Source organism: Alligator mississippiensis, chromosome 1 (genome assembly GCF_030867095.1).
Source record: "Alligator mississippiensis isolate rAllMis1 chromosome 1, rAllMis1, whole genome shotgun sequence".
Lineage (NCBI taxonomy): Eukaryota > Metazoa > Chordata > Crocodylia > Alligatoridae > Alligator > Alligator mississippiensis.
Window position 1 is genome coordinate 196,553,264 of NC_081824.1, and position 15,967 is coordinate 196,569,230.

Genomic DNA, 15,967 nt, shown 5'->3' on the forward strand with positions numbered 1-15,967 from the left:
GGAACGCGCTTCTCTCTCTCTCTCTCTCTCTCGGAACGCGCTTCTCTCTCTCTCTCTCTCTCTCTCGGAACGCGCTTCTCTCTCTCTCTCTCTCGGAACGCGCTTCTCTCTCTCTCTCTGTCTCTCGGAACGCGCTTCTCTCTCTCTCTCTGTCTCTCGGAACGCGCTTCTCTCTCTCTCTCTGTCTCTCGGAACGCGCTTCTCTCTCTCTCTCTCTGTCTCTCGGAACGCGCTTCTCTCTCTCTCTCTCTCTCTCTCTCGGAACGCGCTTCTCTCTCTCTCTCTCTCTCTCGGAACGCTTCTCTCTCTCTCTCTCTCTCTCGGAACGCGCTTCTCTCTCTCTCTCTCTCTCTCGGAACGCGCTTCTCTCTCTCTCTCTCTCGGAACGCGCTTCTCTCTCTCTCTCTCTCTCTCTCTCGGAACGCGCTTCTCTCTCTCTCTCTCTCGGAACGCGCTTCTCTCTCTCTCTCTCTCGGAACGCGCTTCTCTCTCTCTCTCTCTCTTCGGAACGCGCTTCTCTCTCTCTCTCTCTCGGAACGCGCTTCTCTCTCTCTCTCTCTCTCGGAACGCGCTCTCTCTCTCTCTCTCTCTCTCGGAACGCGCTTCTCTCTCTCTCTCTCTCTCTCGGAACGCGCTTCTCTCTCTCTCTCTCTCTCTCGGAACGCGCTTCTCTCTCTCTCTCTCGGAACGCGCTTCTCTCCCTCTCTCTCTCTCTCGGAACGCGCTTCTCTCCCTCTCTCTCTCTCTCGGAACGCGCTTCTCTCCCTCTCTCTCTCTCTCGGAACGCGCTTCTCTCCTCTCTCTCTCTCTCTCGGAACGCGCTTCTCTCCCTCTCTCTCTCTCTCGGAACGCGCTTCTCTCCCTCTCTCTCTCTCTCGGAACGCGCTTCTCTCTCTCTCTCTCTCTCTCGGAACGCGCTTCTCTCTCTCTCTCTCTCTCTCGGAACGCGCTTCTCTCCCTCTCTCTCTCTCTCGGAACGCGCTTCTCTCCCTCTCTCTCTCTCTCGGAACGCGCTTCTCTCTCTCTCTCTCTCTCGGAACGCGCTTCTCTCCCTCTCTCTCTCTCTCGGAACGCGCTTCTCTCCCTCTCTCTCTCTCTCGGAACGCGCTTCTCTCCCTCTCTCTCTCTCTCTCGGAACGCGCTTCTCTCCCTCTCTCGGAACGCGCTTCTCTCTCTCTCTCGGAACGCGCTTCTCTCTCTCTCTCGGAACGCGCTTCTCTCTCTCTCTCGGAACGCGCTTCTCTCTCTCTCTCGGAACGCGCTTCTCTCTCTCTCTCGGAACGCGCTTCTCTCTCTCTCTCGGAACGCGCTTCTCTCTCTCTCTCGGAACGCGCTTCTCTCTCTCTCTCGGAACGCGCTTCTCTCTCTCTCTCGGAACGCGCTTCTCTCTCTCTCTCTCTCGGAACGCGCTTCTCTCTCTCTCTCTCTCGGAACGCGCTTCTCTCTCTCTCTCTCTCGGAACGCGCTTCTCTCTCTCTCTCTCTCGGAACGCGCTTCTCTCTCTCTCTCTCTCGGAACGCGCTTCTCTCTCTCTCTCTCTCGGAACGCGCTTCTCTCTCTCTCTCTCTCGGAACGCGCTTCTCTCTCTCTCTCTCTCGGAACGCGCTTCTCTCTCTCTCTCTCTCGGAACGCGCTTCTCTCTCTCTCTCTCTCGGAACGCGCTTCTCTCTCTCTCTCTCTCGGAACGCGCTTCTCTCTCTCTCTCTCTCGGAACGCGCTTCTCTCTCTCTCTCTCTCTCTCGGAACGCGCTTCTCTCTCTCTCTCTCTCTCTCGGAACGCGCTACTCTCGGGCACTTTCCTATCTCTCTCTCTCTTGGGCACTTTCCTCTCTCGCGCTCTCCCCCTCTGGGAACGCGCGCTCTCCCCCTCTCTCAAGGAACGCACGCTCTCCCCTTCCCTCAAGGAACGCACGCTCTCCCCCTCCCTCGAGGAACGTACACTCTCCCCCTCTCTCTCGAGGAACACACGCTCTCCCTCCCTCGAGTAACGCACGCTCTCCCTCCCTCCCTCCCTCCCTCTCCCTCTCTCGAGGAACGCACGCTCTCCCTCCCTCTCTCTCGGAACGCACGCTCTCCCTCCCTGTCTCTCTCCCTCTCTCTCAAGGAACGCACGCTCTCCCTCCCTCTCTCTCTCTCGGAATGCGCGCTCTCCCTCCCTCCCTCCCTCCCTCTCTCTCTCTCTCTCTCGGAACCCGCACTCTCCCTCCCTCCCTCGAGGAACGCGCGTTCTCCCTCCCTCCCTCGAGGAATGCACGCTCTCCCTCCCTCCGTCCCTCTCTCTCTCTCTCTCGAGGAACGCACGCTTTCCCTCCGTCCCTCTCTCTCTCTCTCTCGAGGAACGCATGCTCTCCCCCCCCTCAAGGAACGCACGCTCTCCCCCCCCCTTGAGGAACGCACGCTCTCCCCCCCCCCCTTGAGGAACGCACGCTCTCCCCCCCCCTTGAGGAACGCACGCTCTCCCCCCCCCCTTGAGGAACGCACGCTCTCCCTCCCACTCTCTCTCTCTCTCTTTCGAGGAACGCACGCTCTCCCTCCCACTCTCTCTCTCTCTCTCGAGGAACGCACGCTCTCCCTCCCTCCCTCCCTCTCTCGAGGAACGCGCGCTCTCCCTCCCTCCCTCCCTCTCTCGAGGAACGCGCGCTCTCCCTCCCTCCCTCCCTCTCGAGGAACCCGCACTCTCCCTCCCACCCTCCCTCTCTTGAAGGAACGCGCGCTCTCCCTCCCTCCCTCTCTCGAGGAACGCGCACTCTCCCTCCCTCCCTCGAGGAATGCACGCTCTCCCTCCCTCCGTCCCTCTCTCTCTCTCTCTCTCGAGGAACGCACGCTCTCCCTCCCTCTCTCTCTCTCGGAATGCGCGCTCTCCCTCCCTCCCTCTCTCTCTCTCGAGGAACGCGTGCTCTCCCTCCCTCTCGCTCTCTCGAGGAACGCGTGCTCTCCCTCCCTCTCGCTCTCTCTCTCGAGGAACGCACGCTCTCCCTCCCTCTCTCTCCCCCTCTCTCGAGGAACGCACGCTCTCCCTCCCTCTCTCTCCCCCTCTCTCGAGGAACGCACGCTCTCCCTCCCTCTCTCTCCCCCTCTCTCGAGGAACGCACGCCCTCCCTCCCTCTCTCTCCCCCTCTCTCGAGGAACGCACGCCCTCCCTCCCTCTCTCTCCCCCTCTCTCGAGGAACGCACGCCCTCCCCCTCTCTCGAGGAACGCACGCCCTCCCCCTCTCTCGAGGAACGCACGCCCTCCCCCTCTCTCGAGGAACGCACGCCCTCCCCCTCTCTCTCTCGAGGAACGCACGCTCTCCCCCTCTCTCTCTCGAGGAACACACGCTCTCCCCCTCTCTCTCTCGAGGAACACACGCTCTCCCCCTCTCTTTCTCTCTCTCTCGAGGAACGCACGCTCTCCCTCCCTCTCTCTCTCTCTCTCAAGGAACGCACGCTCTTCCTCCCTCCCTCCCTCTCTCTTTCGAGGGACGCACGCTCTTCCTCCCTCCCTCCCTCTCTCTTTCGAGGAACGCACGCTCTCCCTCCCTCCCTCTCTCTTTCGAGGAACGCACGCTCTCCCTCCCTCCCTCTCTCAACGCACGCTCTTCCTCCCTCTCTCTCTCTCTCTCTCTCAACGCATGCTCTCCCTCCCTCTCGAGGAACGCACGCTCTCCCTCCCTCTCTCTCTCGAGGAACACACGCTCTCCCTCAGGAGGAACGTATGCTCTCTCTCGAGAGGAGATTTCCCAACAGCGGGGAGAGAGGCAGAGAAAGAGAGAGGGGAAGAGTACGTGCGCCCTGTCCTCTCCCGTGACAGTGCACGCTTTCCTCTCTCTCTCTAGGGAGCGCACTTCCGCCTAGAGAGCTCGATTTCTGACTCTTTCTAGAGAGCCTTTCCCCCTCCCCACAGAAACTTCTTTTCCCTTCTCTCTCTCAAGCTCTGCCTCCGCTCTTAAGAAATCTTCTATTCTGTCTCTCCGTGGTAAGAAAAGTTTACTTCATATTTAGTATAAATTACTAATATGTATATATGTTTAAGAAAAGAACTTTAGGTAAAGTCTGCATTGGTACAGTCAGTTTTAATGCAACAAACATTTTAAATATACAAACCACCCTATATGTGAGCACATAGTTGTAGAAAAGGTTTTTTTTGATAGGAAAGCAAAGGTATAGATGGGTATATGTAGTTAATGGAGAAGTACTTGTATACAAATAGAGAAACATTAAAAGCAAGTGACGTATAGATAGCACCATGAACTGTTCCGTAATTCCATATGGGTTTTATTTAAAGTACTAAAAGGACATATTGCATAAGTGACTACTTTTGAAGAGACTAAAAATTCAATCACGCTGAACCCATCAGAGACCAAAGGTTTTACACCTAAATACTAAAAACAATAATGATTGCATATGGTGAGGGCAAATATTTAACTCTTGAAACACCCCTATTAAAGGCTATTCAAATGTGATTACCCCTGCCCAGAATATTCCCTGCATTTAGTATTGAAAACATAATGCAAATGAGTGTCATGAGCAGGGATATGTGTTTTCCATTTCCTGCAGAAAAATGGGAAAAAAACTGCAGATTTTGCCTTTCAGCCAAGAAACACAGATTTTTTTTCATGTTAATGGAGAAACATGCAGATTTTCCACTTTTGCAAAGAGCTCTGCAAGCTGGCAGAGTCCAGCCTGCAACAGGTTGTGGGGAACAACATTAGGAGGGTGGTCAGGCAGGGAGTGCCATGTGTGAGCACACACATCCACATGTACATGGCTGCTGGGCAGCCTGGAGAGCAGCTCCTACAGGTAAATAGGTGGGGCGGGGGGGTTGGAGGGGATTGAGGCTCCCATATGGAGGGAGTTGGGCAGGGCTAGGCCTGGGGCTACTGCCCACCTGGGCGGTGCATGGGGGTTGAAGCTGGAAAGTACAGCCGCAGGGCCCTGGCAGAGAACAGGACAGAGCCACAGGTGGCTTGTCCAGGGGCAGGGAGAGGCGGGGAGCTGGCTCCCTGGTGCTGAGTGCACTACCAGGCAGGGGGGCAGGTGTCCCCAGATCTGTGCCTGGGGCAGGGGTGCAAGGCTGCCCGCTATGGGCTGGGGCTCCCCACCCCGCTGCCCTCCCCCCAAGGTCTCTGCAGTCCAGCAGGTAGAAACCCACACTGCAGGGCAGAGCAGGGCTAGGCAGGGAAGCTTGTTGCCACCGCTACAAGCCCCATGCCGTCCCGGTGAAGCCCCCCTTGCCATAGCAGTACGTTGCTCCCAGTGGCAAGGAGTTTCCCTGCATGGCCCTGCTCTGCCCTGCTGTGTTGGGTCCTGCCCACTGGGCTGCGGAGGCTCTGGGGAGAGGGCAGCAGGGTGGGAAGCCCAAGCCCGCACCTGGCCCCCACAGGCTTCACTCCAGCCATGCTGCCCATGTTGGTGGGGAAGGAGAAGTCGAGCTCTGCCCTCCGCTGCACTGCAGCAGCTGTGTCTCCTCCTGAATGCAACAGCCAGGGCTTGGGTGCCACTGTGGAGGTCAGAGGGCTGCAGACCTAGGTCCCCAGCCCTGTAGCCCTGGCAGCTGGGGACCCCCTCCGGCAGGGCTGTGGGTGGGGAGTGAGGGGCCAGGACCTTTGTCCTAGTGAACAAAGGGGCCAGAAGGAGCTCTGCTTTTTCCATTAAAAAACCCCAAATCAAATACCAAATGTATAGGTACTTAGAATTTATTTTATACTAGTGACTGAGGAACTGGTAGGCTTCCAAATTGCTTTAAAATTGTAAATATATGAATAAAACATTGTGTTCAATTGATACATAGATACACACACACACACACACACACACACACACACACACACACACAGAGGCATTTCATTTTAATTGAAGATATTGAGTTTAATCAGAGAATTTGTGGGCTTTAAAGATCACAGATTCTTTAATAAAGAAAAAACCAGGATCCCTTGTCATAAGATATTAGAAAACTTTTTCCTGACAGAACGAGAGTATGGAGTCCTCTCTCTATGAGATTATAATGCAGGTATAAATGGAACACTACGTCACTGAAACTAAAAGTTATTCTATTTTTTTAATTTCATCCATATAATGATACTACAGGAGTATCATCAGATCTGTCTCTTCACTGAAGTATTCTCTGCACAACAGAACTTCTTTTCCATTCAAAAGTGGTACTGGATGGCCCTTTCACTAAAACAAGTGCATCCTTCAGGTCAGAAAAATGGTTTTACTACCTCAATAGCTGAGCAATATACAAAGAATGCCAAGATCAACCTCCCCCCATCCACCCATACCACTATTTAAAGAAAAATAATAAAGGCTCAATATTTGAAATAACTGTCACCCAGTTTCTGTATGCAACTCCTGTTATTCAACCTGTCCCTATGAAATGGCCAAAGCTCCCAACTAAAAACCAGAAAAGAATTTAAAAAAATCCCAACAAGTCTGTAATTCCTGTTTTTAGTGTGTTCCATCTAGCCTTTTAACCTGATACACTGTCTTCATGTGTGTGTATAAAAACAAACTAACAAAACATGATATAATATCATATGAAATGAATAAATATTAAAAAAAAATTATCCTTAATACAAGGCCTAACAAACTTACTTTTCAAGGTGAGCAAGAACCACAGAGTTGAACAGATTTTGAGAAGGCTCTGCTAATCCCAGGTTCATAATCATCTCAAATAATTGATTCACTGTTTCAACTTCACCTCTCAAGGCCATACTACTAAGCATGCGGGCAAAGACTTGAGCTGAGACACTGCTGATAGGAACATCCTTCTTTTTCATCTCCTTTAGAATGTTAATAACATCTACAATGAAACAACACAAAAGACCCTTAGGTAATTTCATGTAGGGAAAACAAACTGCTATTAAAACAGCATTTCAAACCCAGCAGGAATGTAAATTCTGGTGTATAATGCCGATTTCAAGTTAATTACTACTTGCATTTCTAAACGAGACTACAATTATAAATCCACAATAGCATGGTTTTATCATTTTGCTGCAACTTTGACTACAAATTATAGATAGGAACTGTGTGCCCACTCTGCAACACATAACCCTGTACCGTCTGCCCTATAGCTGCAAGATCCTACTAAATGGATGCTTTTATCGTTCAGTGCTAACATCTGCTAAATCACTCCATTGTTTCTTCAGCAGATGGCTTGTCACGAGGCCAGATAATAAAGATGTGTTTACACTGTATATACAGCCAGACTAATGGTCTGATACCGATAGGGCCTGTTTGCTGTGTCGATACTAATTAACCAAGGAGAGCCAATGAAAGCTTTCTAACAGACTGCATGTTAAAACATTAGGTTCATTAAGCTTCATTAGGAAAGCAGAAACAAACATTTTGGTATATGGAATAAGTGCATTTTTATAACATTCTTAATTATTGCACTGGCAAAATGTTTTGACCACTTTACATAAAGGCGATAAAAGCAGCCTAATCTTTTAAAACAGCTTTGCAGAACACAAATGTCCCTCAGAAAATAATGCAACTCATAAAATGTAACTACACCTCTTTACTTTAGAGGTGACTATGATCTAATTCACCATCTTTTGGAAGGGGATTGGGTTTTCAATGCAACCCTAATAAATGGCCTAGTCAAAATTCACTGAAATCATTTGGTGAGGAAACAAGCAAGCTGTAATTTCATATTTCACGGGGGGTGAGGGGAGTCACCATCATCATGGACGAAGATTTAATTGTAGCAGGTACTGTACAAAAAGAACTCAGCATTCAGAAGAGTCTTAAATGGACTAGATTCTGTAGCTCCTCTTTTTTATTTAAAGTGGCAGCACTACATGCAATAAAATGCAAGTATGGGAATTTCCTGTTTCTGGGCCTAATGCCCAACTCATTTATTACAAAGATCAAGGAATCTACTTTGGACATTGACTACTAAACACACATTAAAAGCAAAAGTTAAAAGTCAGTCTATCTCAGTAAGTAAAACTGTAATGTAAATAAAAAGTAAGAGGAATACTGACAAAAAATATTATCATATTAGCATGGAAGTCACAGAATTTTTTTGCAGTACTTGGACCCTTACAAGAAGGTTATGTTTACTGGTTTTATGTTCAGCCTTCAGACCTTCTTAAGCAAAAACAAAGCCATTAGTCTAGGCACATACGCAATTTGTGCCATAAGTCATGATCTTCAAACTCAATCCAAACAGCAATGCTAATAAAAACTAGCTGCAGAAATGCAAAAAGCACTGAGCTGTGCAAATGCAAATGACAAGCTTGCCAATCCATTAAAACTAATGGCCTGCACTGTCCAAGCATCTCTGGTTGAATTCACATGCAAATTTGTATGCAAAATGTTCAAGCACTTTGCAGGACATGATATACCATTAATATCAACTCACATTTTTATTCTTGAGGCAAGATACCTTTATTATGTAGCAGAAATATACAAGAAAAGAAAATGCATTACCTTTTACTCTACCACTCTTTCCTAAGACTTGTATCAAGGCTAGGTATGTTTTTGTGGGAAACGTAAAAGATGAATCTATATGGGAGCTAAAAAACAAGAACACATTACAAAAATGCATCAGCAGAAGTTCATTCTTTATTTTATTACACAGAAGTTATATTTAACCAGAGTATCTGACATGCTTATAAAGTTTACCATAATAGTTAGGATATTATAGGGCAGAGAAGCCTTTCTTACAAGTGAGCTAAAAATGAGGGTGGCTTTTTGTTGTATATGAGTTAGCACATAGTAAGCAAGCACACTACTCCGCTGCCATGTTTTTAAAAAGTAATTTTTAAGTAAAAAGAAAGGCCATAGAAAAACCATGCTCAACTCGCTCTATTACTAAAAAAAAGGTTTTATGCTCCAACCTGAAAAGGAAAAAAGAAGATAGGACTAGCATTTGATGACATCATCAGGTATCTCAGTCAAACTCAGAAACATGGAACTTCTTCCTTGAAGAAGTCTGGGTTCAAGTACTGTGATAAAAGAGGACTGAACATAAAAAATGACCTATTGGCTAGGGACAGAAATTATGTATAAACCCAGAGACCAGTTCAAATCTGCAACACAACAGAAGTTCAGTGCACATAAACTACTTCCAAAATGGCCAAAACCAGTTTAAGATAAACCTGGATGGATGGAGTATCAAAATTAACTGATTTACGTTAAATCAGTTCATTGAACTTCTGTCCCAGATCCCATTCAGATTCAAAATTAACTCTGCCCTGCAAACTCCCCCTTGCAGGGTGGGTGGGCTAGCCTTGGCCCAAGCTGTCTGCTTTAGTTGAGCAAGGAGGGAGGCGTGCTCTAGCACCCCCTGGTTTCTGGCCTGGGCCACTGCAAGCATGTAGCTGCATTTATGGACTCAAAAATGAATGTCTGTTCACTTGCTTATTGGTTCAATCTACACAGCTTAGACTAACCAGCAAAGATTGAATCAAGTCAACCTCAAGCTTTTTGACTGCCTGTACTTAGCCATTATAGCCTAATAACCATGTCTTCCAATATTATTGCTTTTATTTACTTGTTGTACTTCTTTCCCAAAGAAAAAGTAAACTGTTGCAAATCAAAACAACACACTTGTTGGCAGTTCTATGTTGGGCTTAAAACTGATCACTGAACCCTGACCTACCCTTTCAAGTACCATTACAAGACTCGATCATCACTTCAGAAGACCTTATTATGAGATATTGCGTAAGTCAACACAAGGGAAGGGTTATAAGACAGAAACACAGTATGAACATATTACACAGGTTAGCCATCTTGCATCCTTCAGTGCCACCAAGGCTCCCTCCATAACATGGAGGCTTGACTTGAATTCTATTGTAAAATCAAAGCAGGTATTAAAAGAAAAAAATCCAACAATTCAGAAAAGTAATAAAAAACTTTCAATATTTCACCCAAATATCAAAATGAAAGAAATATTGGGACTTTTATGAAAGCTAGGAAGTGAAAATGTAGTTTGGAAGTAAAGTGAAGAAAAAGATGTTGAAAAAATTAATTTTCTCTCCTAGAGCAACCACAAACAAATAATGTTTTAGCTAGGAACTAATTTTCATCCCCAAAAATATATTCTTTGAAAACAGATTAAAAGAAGATGCTTGCTGACAGATCTTTAAATATAATTTTTACTTATAAGCAGTACTTTTCTCATGCAACATAAATGTAGCTGTTACCAATTTAAAAAACAAAAACCAAAAACATGTATCGTAATTTATTTAATATCGAAATGCATAAAATTGCTTCCAAGTATGATTAGGCAATATGGATTTCTTGTTCTAACAGAAAAAAATCTTGAGAATGGTACAGAAACATACAGATTGGGGAAAAATCTAATTAAAAATGTACAAGGGGGTTAATACTGAATCTACTTAATTCAACGAAGTCTGTGCATCAGCATAAATCTCTGTGACACGTTTCAGTGCCAGTGTACTTACAGTTCTTCTTTCAGGTTCATTGCATCTTCTGCATTATCCTGTAGACAGCACAAATATATTAAGGCTGCATAGCCATCGACAACCATGTCTGGTTTGTATTTGGATTTCACTTCAAGGGCTTTTTGCATATTCTGAAAGAGGAACAAAGCATACATGTGAACCAGGGTAAAAGGCAATACACCAGTGAACACTTGTGTTTAGTGTATACCTACGTTTACATATGGGAATAACTTAGTGTTTGAATATCAGATAATCACAATGGACAAGTATGGCATTTTAACTGATTTTAATAGTGAGTTAATTTAAATAATAACTTCATCATCTTTTCAAATGGTTATTGCAGCTTAACTGAAGATGCTTTTTAGTTACTGGTTTACTTGTATCAGTATTAAGTCTCCTTTATACTTTATCATGAACAGATATGGCTACTTCCCAAAGTTACCACAAACGTGATTTGTGAGCACAGATGGAAAAGGGACTGATGCTTATGTACAGCTTCAGGCTTTGTTTTAATTTTAAAATTAATTGCACTTGGCAAGATAACTTTTTTAAAACCCAGGAAATTGGTACATGATCCCATTTATACTCAGATTACTTGGGTATTATCCATAATCTTATTTTTTATATAGATATATATAGACATACCTATATCAAAATCTATGTCAAAATCTAGATTGAGAGATATGCCCCATTTCCTGCGCAGGACTGCGACAGACAGACATTTGAGAAACAACCCCTCTACAGGGTAGATTTACTGCAGTATGGAATACTATAGTACCACAGTTGTGGCTTATATACCCATGGTTATACAAAGAAAATCATACTGAACCAGGAAAGAGACAGAAGTCTGGCGATACCCCACAAATTGGAGAATGTGAACTACAGCTGGACACCTGCCGAATGAAGGCAAGAGTTCCTTTATCTCAGAAAAAGCTTTCCTCCCGCAGGAAAATGGAATTTCAATCCCTGCATTAACAACTTAGTAATATTTGAATTGCAAATGACTAGTGCATGTATCAGTTGCTTGACAATCTAGATGTAAGAGACTGGAGCCATGGCTTGAAAGGACATTTGGCATGTATGATAAACCTATCACAGCTGTAACTATCATTCATTTCACAGATTATTGTAAACAAACTTCAGGAACCCCAAAACATGCCATTCAAGGTGTAGCTGAAATTAGTTAACCTTTTTATTTAATTGCCTTTTTCCACTTAGGTTTGACTTATATGAATCAAACTTGAAACCTCAAGTATTGCACTTGTCCTTGCCAAACTACATCTATCCATAACATAGTCATTTACATTCCTTTAAAACACAGCTGAGCTCTTTCAACTATCTTTGCATTGCTTTTCTTACCTGTTCTACACAGAGAGCAAGTATGAGCTGTTTTAGGACATTTTTAATGGGTTGATTTTTAGCTTCTAGCTCTTCCAGATTCTTTTCCAAAGCAGATACTTCATGATTAGCTTTCTATGAGGAGATTATATGAAGACAAAAATTAAAATAACCACAGCCAGTAATACCAACCAACCAAGAGAAAGGTACACACAATACTTATGCTAAATTACAGTAAAATAATCATATTCTTTCATTATTTAAAAAAAATAACATGTAAGAATATTGTAGGTTCTCAAGGAGAACATGTTAATTGAAGATTTAAGAAAATTGTATAATAAAAGCTTAAAGATATGTGGGTATCAAAATCTAACACATCTAAATAGTTCAAACACCTACCTCTAGCGCACACATCTTTTTTGGCGTAGTAAAGAAAGAAGAGGTAAAGGCCTGTTTTTTTTTAGCTCTAATCCAGGCCCAATGGAAAAGGGAAACAGACTTGACATGCCACCATATGGTTTACAAGAGTACATTAAAATCTCATACAATCACCATTAACTTAGTAATATCTGAATTTTATAGACAGGAAAACTGAAGCAAAGGAGCCAAGAGAATTGCCCACAATCAAATAACAATCTCGATAGCTCCGAAAAAGAATAGAGTTCATCAGATGCTCAATCTTGTATGCAAACCATAATAACCATGATTCTTCTCCAGAAGGCCTCCAAAATTTCCCCCAAAATAGGAGTAAAATGCTGTTAGATCTTAAATAAATAAATAAATAAATAAATAAATACTATATTAGTACATGCTAAAAAGATAGTGAGTACCCTCAATGTAAGTTATTAATCATGGTTCAAAAAAATTCTAATAGAATAAAAGCCTTTGTCTGTCTGTAACGCTTTATTCGCACTATAACTGGTTGTCTCGGCAGCCAATCGCAATGCTGACCGAAACAACCAGAGTGCTCCAAGAGCATTCCAGACAGGAGATGGCGGCGGCGTAGTGCCATAGAAGTGGGGACAGAGTTGGGGGGGGAGGGGGGCAATTCCCCCCCCCCGGAGGTGACAGTGGTATAGGGTGCTGGCTGAGGGGGACGGAGGGAACAGTGGGGCAAGCTCCACCCCCCACCCTTGCCCCTGGGATGCGGTGGCGGCATGGGATGGTAGGTGGCAGCATTCCATCTCCACCCCTACCAGCTGCCCCCATCATTCCAGACAGGCAATTGGCTAGTCTTAAATATTAGTGTTTTTACTTACATTTGGAATGTATTGTAACCTATTATCTTCTAGTTGTACATCCTAAAATGTATTAAGACATTAAAATGTCAATTCATAAAAAAATTAAACGTAATACAAGCATAAGATACTATATTTATATTACATAAAATTAATCCTTTAATTATATAGAAAAATCTTTTCTTAGCATTATTAGAGAGCTCTTTCTAGTAAGCCTTTAAAAAAAAAAAAAAAGAAAAAAAAGAAAAGAAAACTCTCAACCAAATGTAACTCTCTAAAAATTTAAAATGGACAAAGTAAAGTAAAAATGCATTTCAAATGTTGAACAATTTTTAGGGAAAGGTTTGCACAATTATTCAGTTAAGACTATCTAGTTTCCCAAGGAAAATATACTCATAGAACACACATATACATACTTTACATTTTTAAGACAGAAAATAATCACTATACAATCACAGACCTTAATTAATTCAGGAACATTATAGGAGTCCAGCAGTTTGTGAATGCCTCTGCAGATCATTGGAGGGATTAGTATATTCTGTACCAAGAGGTGGAGAAAAAATTATATGAGTTTTGAAACAACCAAACTGAAATTTGTCTAACAGAAATTATCTCAGACATAATTTAAGTCTCCAGCTCTTGCATGTCATTGAGAAGTGGTCTGGTTGTACTTAAAAGCAGCAATTTCAAATCTAATAGATACATGTCAGGCAGGACAGGCATTATGTAGCAAAAAATGAAATGGTACCATCTTCTTCAGCTGATGGAAGTATTGTCTCAAACACTCCTCCTTGGCCTGTATCTCTGAGTCACTCATGCTGCCAATCAAGTTATAAAGAAAATAGCCAACAGCTTCTGTGGAAAAAAACAAGAGAAAGCATTCCACTAAAATTACTGAGACTGTCATGTTATCAAGATTAATTTATAAGAAATCATTTTGGTGTGAGATGTCACCCTGATGAGAGGCTCTGAAATGGCAACAATGATCACTGAGGCATAGAGATTATGTGGTTTGGGAGCACATATCTAACTGGTGAGTGAAAGGAATATTAATTATTTTCAGATCCAGTGACAGCTTTTCAGTACAAAATCTAACTTCAATCTATTTTTTCCACCACTGTGTGACAGAACTGGTATTGCCCAAGGCCTTCCCCCCCATTCTTGCCCACTACCCCAAATAAGTTGCCAGAAATATTTTGTCATTGCTCAAAAGGAAAAAAATTACCTGAAGCTCTGCATATTTATTTTGTATATTTCACACATTATTTTGATATTAAAATGATTTTTGTAGCTCACTAGTAGAACACACCATGTAAAATGTTAAATTATTTTAACTCGATCCAATAATCCTCTGGAGAGCTGCCTATTAGCCAATGAAAATCAAGATTAACAAAGATGCTTTAGCTAAGAGCACTAATTTTCTTATGCATTCAAGCATAAAATGCATAGGGCCTTGTTTTCAAGCCTAGAAAAGAAGCTTGGTACTCTGCAAAAGGCTATGATTCCAATAGGAAACATACGCACTCAAAAATATTAATTGGTATAATTATATGTAAATGAATTTACATATGGGTACGTGCATGCATATGTGTGTATGTACACACAAAATATGCAAATTCATATATAGTATTATGTTGTGTGTGTGTCTTATATAAATAAATGCTTGTATTTATCTAGATTAAAATAGAACAAAAGACAACTTGTTCCAAAACAGTGGATTTCAGATGCCAAGTACAACTTTGTTTGATAAAATCAGAATAGGGTATAAGAATGAGCAAAGGTTCGAAGATTTTATTTTATTTTTTTTTACATAAACATAAAAAGTGATTTGTTTTAAATCTCTATTTTGCATAATATACTTGGGGGGAAAAGTGAGCAGTTATAATCATATATTTGTTTTAATTTTAAAAACTTAATAAAGGATCTCATGGATCTCAAAATATGTTGCGATTATTAGGATAAAGATTTTACCCAACATGTTTTCAAATTTCACTTTCAAAAAGAAGCAATCAGCATTTACTGTTGTAATCCCTCAAGCCCATCATTACACAGAAGAACGGATTTATGGATAAGTTACAATCACAGAAATTGAAACTCTACCACTTGGTCCTGGAGGCGTCGGCCAAAAACGTCCATCCTTGTACAACACTTCTGTTATCTGGTAAGACAGAATAATCATACATTGCAGCTACCAGAAGTAGGCAAGGACAAACACTATCTGAAATTGAATTCTCCAAATAATAAAGCATCTCTCCACTAAGGTATTATTCTACATCACATCATAGTAATTCACTAAAAAAAAAAAAAAAAAAAAAATACAAGGAAGGGTTTGTTTTCTTTTTTTTGGGGGGGGGGGGTGGTAAATAATACATTTTTCTTTAAAAAAAAATCACAAACAAATGCTTTCGGAGGTATGGCAGTAAGAATACCAATACATAACTCTTTTTACATATAACCCTACAAAGTTAGTGATCATAAATATGACATCGCTTATAGCAATTATTAACCAATGTTGTTTTTGTAGCTGTTAAAATTATGTCCCAGTTTGCTGAAAAGCTGAAACTGGCCCAAACAGTTTTCCTTTCATTACTGTATGAAATAAGCAGACCTGTGCAGAAAAAAGAAAATATGGTGTGTCCTGTAATGTTATTTTGAAAATATTTATTAAGCATTTCATATAACCTGCACCTTGGCACATATTAAATTCACCTTTAAATGATAAACTGTACATGCTTGTGAAAGCTCCATTTAATTTTAGTCTTACAAATATAAATAAACTATATAACATATATATATATAAAAGGTTATTTCTGCAACCACCTCCCCCTAAATATACATCACAAGTGCTTCTCTCAAGCTCTCACCCCTTCGAAACACATTTGGCTGTTTTTAATAAAGAGATACAGTTATCTAATAAAACCTTAGTTTTCTTCTAGCTTAAGGATGTCAGCCTTCTAGTTTTGACTATTTTACCATTTCACTAAAACCCAAACTGAA

At 42.9% G+C, this 15,967-nt stretch overlaps 1 protein-coding gene across 5 annotated transcripts in view; it reads right to left on the reverse strand.

The window, feature by feature from the left end:
- The window catches only part of LRPPRC (leucine rich pentatricopeptide repeat containing), a 159,890-nt gene that overhangs the window by 92,765 nt on the left and 51,158 nt on the right, over positions 1 to 15,967 (reverse strand). For all 5 annotated transcript variants that reach the window (XM_019483263.2, XM_006274201.4, XM_014598074.3 and 2 more), the window contains exons 16-23: positions 15,071 to 15,128; positions 13,719 to 13,825; positions 13,431 to 13,508; positions 12,992 to 13,033; positions 11,754 to 11,867; positions 10,395 to 10,525; positions 8,416 to 8,501; positions 6,574 to 6,781 (exon numbers count right to left, since the gene is read on the reverse strand). In XM_019483263.2, the coding sequence (XP_019338808.2) occupies positions 6,574 to 6,781; positions 8,416 to 8,501; positions 10,395 to 10,525; positions 11,754 to 11,867; positions 12,992 to 13,033; positions 13,431 to 13,508; positions 13,719 to 13,825; positions 15,071 to 15,128 (824 nt within the window). The remainder of the gene's footprint in view (positions 1 to 6,573; positions 6,782 to 8,415; positions 8,502 to 10,394; positions 10,526 to 11,753; positions 11,868 to 12,991; positions 13,034 to 13,430; positions 13,509 to 13,718; positions 13,826 to 15,070; positions 15,129 to 15,967) is intronic.